The following is an 8,149-nucleotide window of genomic DNA, read 5'->3' on the forward strand; positions in this document are numbered from 1 at the left end:
AGCAGATGCTGGTGTACTTCCCTCAGTTTCTTATACTTGTATAGTTTTATGTATAAGCTGTCACAAAATGTACAAAGTACCTTACCGCATAAATGACAAACTGGGACAAACAGAAGCTTGAAAATACGGTTCGCAAATAACTTTCGATCTAATCATAATATTTTATTAGCTTTTATCTGAATTTTGCCTACCAGGTTATTACACTTCTATCATTGTGTCTGTGCTCTGGTCACTTTATATTGCTCCCTGATATCCTGACAGTACTATGCACGATTAACGGTGGAATATTGTTGTTGTTTTTTAGCACCATTTTAAAAAACAAGAAAAACTTTATTCTTATTCAATTATAGATAGAATATTATTACCAACTGTGTTTGCTCTGTGTTCCACAGTACTGACAGACACTGAGATTATGGCTCAGGGACTTATCTTCATCTTGGCTGGCTATGAGACAACCAGTACTACACTTATGTTCCTGTCTTACCATTTGGCTACTCACCCTGATGTCCAAACTAAACTTCAGGAGGAGATAGACACCATCCTCCCAAACAAAGTAATTACAGTATTTCCTAACATGTATTTGTCTTATGCACCATCTGCTTCTATTGTGCATCCCATTTTGGAACACTTTCAAACTGAGTGATGTCATATTGAAATTGCTGCTGGAAGCTTGGTTCCTGAGCTAGTATCATTTAGCTTGTAAAGAGGGTGTTGGCTCCCTCCAACTTGTTTATAGAGCTCATAAGAACAGAGTCTCATTGGGCAAGAGGAGCTTCTTTTGTTTTGGCAATCGAAACCAAAAACAAACTTTGACTTTGTTACTCAATATGCTTAAGACCTTACTTAATGTGGAAAAAAATACACAAAACAAATAGGGCTGAAGTCAAGCGCTTGAAAGGAGAATAAAGTCCAGATCATGGGAAATAGTGTTTTTAATTTTGTTTGCACCATTATCAATTTTTCACAAAAGTACAAGTATACCATATATCACATATTGAACCTATAAAGCATGTTCTATGATATTGAAAATGTGTTTATTGTCCCCAGGCTCCTCCAACATACGATGCTCTTATGCAGATGGAATATCTTGATATGGTGATTTCTGAAAACCTGCGACTGTACCCTGCAGCTGGGAGAATTGAACGCGTCTGTAAGAAAACAACTGAGATAAATGGAGTGACCATACCAGCAGGTGTTGTTACAGTGATTCCAGCATTTGTGTTGCACCGTGACCCTGACATCTGGCCTGACCCAGAGGAGTTCAGACCTGAAAGGTATCGCAGAGCGAGACACATTTATTTCGGAGTAGGACTGAATTTAAAGCCATAGGATAGTTGTAATGCCTGTTAAAAGATGAAAAGCACCTTATTTATTCAAGAACTGTTAGATTAATATTTATATAAATTTCCTATTATATGATAACTCCGCACCCCCGAACAGTAGAGGGAGCCCCATACCCTGGTTTGTTCCTGTGGTTTGGGAGATATTATCCATTAGTGCACGATTCTCCAGGCTTTTCTAAATATAAGTCACACCATTCACGATTGTCAGAGAAAAACTGATAGGACAGAGCCACGACTTGCCCGATCTGAAACTCTCTGACAACTGTGAACAACAGTCCGTTGTCTATAGCACCGAGCTGGTGATGATGAATATGTGACAAACTTACTGTTTTTCACAATTAAACAGAATTTTACATAATACAAAATATTACCACAATTTACATATTTACCCTAAATTTAAGGGGACACTTAGTTTAAATATGTATGTATATGTATAATTATTTTACCCTTAGTGCAGGTTATCAAATATGCGATAACCTTTCAACTAATAATATTTAATAAGTAAGCTTTAATAAACAACATAATGATATGCACAATTACATAAATGTGCTATATCCCATACAAATAATTAGATTATAGTTTTAATAGTCATTTTAAAATCTACACTAGGAAAATGAGTTACAATCAGATTGGTTGCTATGGGTTACAAAACATTTAGGCACAGCTCACAATTATATTAAATAAGCCCTATAGGGGGAATTCAATTCCCTCCAGAATAACGCTGTGCTAAGTGTATTACCGTCAATACGGTAATTTTTACATAGACTTTTGTTCGCGGCTCAGGAAGCTGTAAGCAAAAAGCCGGCATTGAAATTACCGTATTAACAGTAATTATGTACACTATCACGTAATATCAGTAATAGTGCGCAGTAGACATTATTTTTTACAGTAGCGCAGCCAATTGAATGTATTGTCTAGCAGAGAATTTAAATTGTAGACAAGAACTAATGTGAATGAGTAAGCATTCACTGTAAAGCGCTGTGTAATATGTTATATAAATGAAATTAATAATAATGCAGCGTATCATGTTTTCTGACATACTCTGAAACAAAACATACATGTCCTGAATTCTATACATTTAATCGTAGTCTAACACTGTTCTCAGGGTTGGCAAGTTACTACTGTAGTAAAAGCTTTATTTTTTCTTTGTATCACAGGTTCAGTAAGGAGAATAGAGAAGAACAAGACCAATATACATTCCTTCCTTTTGGAGCTGGACCACGTAACTGCATAGGGATGAGATTTGCGTTGATCAACATGAAATCAGCCATCACCCTACTGCTGCAGAACTTCTCTCTCCGACCTTGCAAAGACACTCCAGTAAGAAATCAAAGCAGCTACTTTTCCTGCTTACAGTTCATTTAGTGGTGTTGCTTACTGGCCTGGCCACACCATCAATAATAGATTATACATGGCTGTCCTCTAGATCACGTACCTGACATAAGGGAAGTGACTACACCTAACAAGTTGTGTAGGTGCAGGAAGCTTCTCTATCTCACCTCCCTGTACAATTTTGGAGGATAGGAGGGACTAACAAAATGCAGTGTGCTTCATACTTGCCTACTTTTCCAGGAGGCTCCCAAATTTCGGGGAGTCATCCTGGGCTCCCGGGAGAGTGGGCAAACCTCCCGGACCCTGTAAAATGCCGAAGTTCACGGCAGTGAACAGCAGGGGGGGCGGGTCTTAATTGCGTCATTAAGCCTCCCCCCTGCTATTCAATACCTTGAATTTCTGTATTTTATAGTAAGGGCGGGGCTATAGTGACATAATGACATTGTCACGCCCCTCCTACCCTCTGCCACATGATTTAAAAGGTAGGAAAGTATGGTATACAGTGCATCCGGAAAGTATTCACAGCGCTTCACTTTTTCCACATTTTGTTATGTTACAGCCTTATTCCAAAATGGAACACATTCCTTTTTTCCCCTCAAAATTCTAATTAAGCTGTAAGAACATCTCAAGGATGATCAGTGGAAACAGGATGCACCTGAGCTCAATTTTGAGCTTCAAGGCAAAGACAGTGAATACTTATGTACATGTGATTTCTTAGTTTTTTTATCTGTAATAAATTTGCAAAAATTTCCCAAAAACTTTTTTCACGTTGTCATTATGGGGTATTGTGTGTAGAATTTTGAGGGGAAAAAAAAAGAATGTATTCCATTTTGTAATAAGGCTGTAACATAACAAAATGTGGAAAAAGTGAAGCGCTGTGAATACTTTCTAGATGTACTGTATATGCACAAAGAGCATGCTCAGAGAGGTCTGAAAATAATTACCTGAAACTACAGCTGAAAAGGAAGGGACCTCTCATGTTCTCATTTGCTTTATAGTCCATAGTTGACAGATTTTAGTAATTATGCATAGAAAACATTTAAATTTTGCACATAGGTATTAGTGATGGATACCCAGGTATGTTTACTGATGCAAGTACAGAAAAGGGTGGGGGTGGACCCACTTCTACTCCAGAAAAATGGGGACGGCCCCCAAAATGTTATGTTCTTTTCTGTCCTTGCATCATTTTTGGGAAGCACCAGGGGCGGATCTAGAAAATTGATATACCCGGGGCGAAACAGGCTTGCAGGAACTCCAAAATGCCCTATTCCACCCAATAAAAATGTTGTACTTCTCTATTATTTTTATAGCTACATGTGCTAAATTGATTGAAGATCAAAAACACCTTTCTCTTCAATTAATGAATTCAGCACAGGTAATTGTGATAGAAAAATAACTGGGAAATTTGAGAGCAGAGCAGTTTTTTACAGGTTGGAACTGGTCATGTTAAATAATCTGATTAAACCAAACATAAAAGACAAATCAACTGTGCCTTTAGTTGTTGAATCCAACTTATATGAAAACAATTATTTATTTTACAGATCCCTTTGGAAATTGACACAAAAGGATTCCTAAAGACAACAAAACCTGTTATTCTCAATCTAGTGCCTAGAGAAGACCACAAGATAGTTCACTAGATGTGTCACCAATGAACAGACATCATATGAATCAGACCAAACATTTCTGATATCTGCTGAATTGAATATAATTAGGATTCTCTATTGGCCTTTGGGGAAAGCAGATAAAGTACAATTGATAATACCACTCATGAGCCAAATGTATTAGCAGTAGTTCTTAGTTACATAAGCCCGAATAACTGCTTTATGAACCTTAAATGATCATAAAAACTCTGCTTATCTATGAAAAACCTTTTTGGATTAAAAATAAATTGTTTTCAAGAAAAACTGTCAACACAATATAACATGTTAATATGTTGTTTAAAATTAAATACTATTGATCTTCAGCAATAATAGATCTGCTTAATTCTTTTACTTTGGTGAAATACACTATGCCATGTTGGATAGTACTTTTATATAATGCCAATAAATAAAAAAAACTCGTAAAAGTCAGCAACAGTGACACCTACAGGTTATTAAACTGTATTGACAAACATACTGGTATAAGGGGCAACCTATCTATAATGCTAAGGTCAATTGTATTTAGTTTTACACAAACGTATTTTGATGGTATATTAAGAAGTTGTGAAGAAGAAGTTACTAGTTACTAATTGTGTCCCACCAACTGGCCAGATGTAGGGAACACATTGTCTTACACCAGTACAATGTAAGCAAACAAATAATGAGTACATTAAGTTGCCTAAAGTGTCATGTGTTTATTTCTGAATGATAGTAAAAGGGATCACATTTTAAATGCTACAACTTCAAGTTAGTCAAATGAGAGTTGCAGGAACACTATCATCAAGACTGTGAAATTCTCAATTTTTCACTCCCAAGACCGACCTGAGGGCTAGCATGCTAGTTGTGGCCATTGCAGCCCCCAGCTACATGTCACCACTGTACATCAGTGAGAAGTGCTGGAGTTGTGCAAGGGGCTGGCAGGTGAGGGTAAGAGCGCTACTCATTGTGCTATTAGCACTTTCTATGTATCCAGGCAAGCTGGAGGGTCGGACGCATGTTTTTTGGACTCTGAATAGCAAGAGGGGACACGTTAACAGAAATGTCAGGTCCTCATTAACACATAACATGGACACACAAGTAAGCATTCATGCATAATTCTCAGGCAGAATTGCTAACCACTGAGCCATTGTTCTGCCAAATACATGTCTACTTTCAAAAGAACCGCCAATTTATAGCAAAGACACAGCCCTTTTCTAGCAAAAACAACTATTTTTTTGCAGTACATCAGGACTGTTGGTGAAAATTAGACTTACATGTTTACACATTTTGTGGGTGTGGTTTTATATAGTAATATTGTTTAGTTACCATACTAAAAAAAATAGTTATGAATTTTGATAAAAGTATACAATAAAACACTTTGACTCAGATACAAAGCAGACAGTATATAATAGAGACTACAAAATGTAGGGTAATGTACAGTATAGACCCAATTCTCTGGTGGCTAGTGTGCAATACATTGCCAGTTTTCTGGTGGCTAGTGCACAAGATGCACCCCATTCTCTGGTGGCTATTGTACAATACAGAGCTCATTCCTTGGTGGCTAATTTACAGCACAGACCTTAATCAGGTGATATACCAAATTCAATACAGGCCTCATTACTTACCACTCATGTTGCTCTTTATTCAATCAAATGCACTGAGACCCCTATTTATTATGTAGCAGCAATAACATCGGTTTTATATTGCTACATATTGCAGCAATCATCATCATCACCATTTATTTATATAGCGCCACTGATTCCGCAGCGCTGTACAGAGAACTCATTCACATCAGTCCCTGCCCCATTGGAGCTTACATTCTAATTTCCCTAATATACACAGACAGAGAGAGAGAGAGAGACTAGGGTCAATTTTGATAGCAGCCAATTAACCTACTAGTATGTTTTTGGAGTATGGGAGGAAACCGGAGCACCCACAATAGAAAATCTATTATCGTTGCTACTTACCATTAAAATACCCACAGTGATACTGCCTGGTAGCAGTAAGAGGAGTCTTACTGCATGGGAAATCTTTTGCCAGGAGAAACCCATCTAAACTCTTTGCTAGCGGTAACCCCTTAATGTATTGAGAGAAGCCCTAACTCCTTAGAAACAGTGGCGGATCCAGGGGGGGGGGGGGCGATCGGGGCGATCGTCCCCCCTAGCAGGGGCTTGCTGTGTGTGTGTATATATATATATATATATATATATGTATGTGTGTATATATATATATATATATTTCTATATATGTGTGTGTGTGTATGTGTATATATATATATATATATATATATATATATATATATCAGTAGAAGATAGCAGTAGAGGAATTGGCGCTACGGCTTACCACCGTATACAGAACACTTTGACACATATATAAATATATATATATATATATATATATATATATATATAAAACAAAATAAGTAGGAGGGGGCGCCACATAGTATAATACTGTATTCAACAATACAGATAGGTGTACCGCAAGCCAGAATTTAAATCACCAAGTGGGCATAGGCACTCAGGTATTAGAAGTGAATCAGTAAGGATAAAAACACACAGAGGAGGAAATATTTCCAAGATCACCAACACCATACCAATATGCGTACCAGATAAAAGAACTTTAAAGCTTATCTGTAGGTATAGTCGGTCCCTTCATAGATAGAGTAGCTTTGATTCCCCTTCAAGTTGGTGGAGTGTTATTCTCAACACTTACAGGAGCATGAACAGACACTTCAAATATCCTCAGTGGTAGCCACATCTGGGTATCTTTGAGCTGGAACAGGACAGCAGGATTCAGTAACTATCACGCTACCACATTGCCAAAGATCCAGATCACTGAGTCCTTAGGAAATAATCCTCAGCCAAGTTCAACACAGAATGCGCTGCCACGCTATTAAATATAAATCAGCAGGCTCTTAGAATTAAACCTCAACGCGTTTCGTCTCATCTAAGCGGAGACTTCATCAGGAGGAATTATACATTATCCTTACTGATTCACTTCTAATACCTGAGTGCCTATGCCCACTTGGTGATTTAAATTCTGGCTTGCGGTACACCTATCTGTATTGTTGAATACAGTATTATACTATGTGGCGCCCCCTCCTACTTATTTTGTTTTAGATTATTCCAGTCCACCAACTGGCTTTGTGGGAACTTTGGCAGCCCCCTGAACATAGGATATCCACTTCTTCCAAAGGACAATATTTGAATTGGAACTTGTTTATCTTCTCAGAGTTACGCGCTGTACTATCTATTGTATTTGTTTATATATATATATATATATATATTAGAGATGGGCGGGTTCGGTTCTCGAACTTTGGGTATTCGAGTACCGAGCTGAGCAGCTCGGTACTCTCCCGCCCATTCCGAATCCAAATCGAGGCCGAACGTCATTGTGACGTCGTCGGATCTCGGGGCTCGGTTCTCGCGATACTTCAACTTTATAAATACACGCCTCCACAGCAATCCATCGCCATTTGACAGAGGGAGAGAGCAGGGTGTAGTCATAGGCTAATTAGAGCAGGGACAGAGAATACAATATTGTTCTTGCAATTGCTCTAACCAAAATCGCTAGTGCAGAGAGGAGGATAGAGGTTTATTATTTTTTCTTCATATTTGGCACTCCCCAGCGCTTTTGGGATGGCCCCCATAATTGTGCATAAATATTTCTGGCTGTCAAAAGTCATATCTGTCAGCAGTATCTACTAAATAATTGTTAGCACTCCTCAGTGCTTTTGGGGTGTCCTCCCTAATTGTGCATTAATATTTCTGGCTGTCAAAAGTCATATCTGTCAGCAGTATCTACTAAATAATTGTTAGCACTCCTCAGTGCTTTTGGGGTGTCCTCCCTAATTGTGCA

At 38.0% G+C, this 8,149-nt stretch overlaps 1 protein-coding gene across 2 annotated transcripts in view; it reads left to right on the forward strand.

Moving 5' to 3' along the window:
- Positions 1-4,990, forward strand: part of LOC142139527 (cytochrome P450 3A12-like) — a 28,487-nt gene extending 23,497 nt beyond the window's left edge. For both annotated transcript variants that reach the window (XM_075197214.1, XM_075197221.1), the window contains 4 exons: positions 393-553; positions 1,048-1,274; positions 2,501-2,663; positions 4,217-4,990. In XM_075197214.1, the coding sequence (XP_075053315.1) occupies positions 393-553; positions 1,048-1,274; positions 2,501-2,663; positions 4,217-4,312 (647 nt within the window). In that variant the 3' untranslated portion in view covers positions 4,313-4,990. The remainder of the gene's footprint in view (positions 1-392; positions 554-1,047; positions 1,275-2,500; positions 2,664-4,216) is intronic.
- Positions 4,991-8,149: the final 3,159 nt, after the last annotated feature.

Source organism: Mixophyes fleayi, chromosome 1 (genome assembly GCF_038048845.1).
Source record: "Mixophyes fleayi isolate aMixFle1 chromosome 1, aMixFle1.hap1, whole genome shotgun sequence".
NCBI lineage: Eukaryota > Metazoa > Chordata > Amphibia > Anura > Limnodynastidae > Mixophyes > Mixophyes fleayi.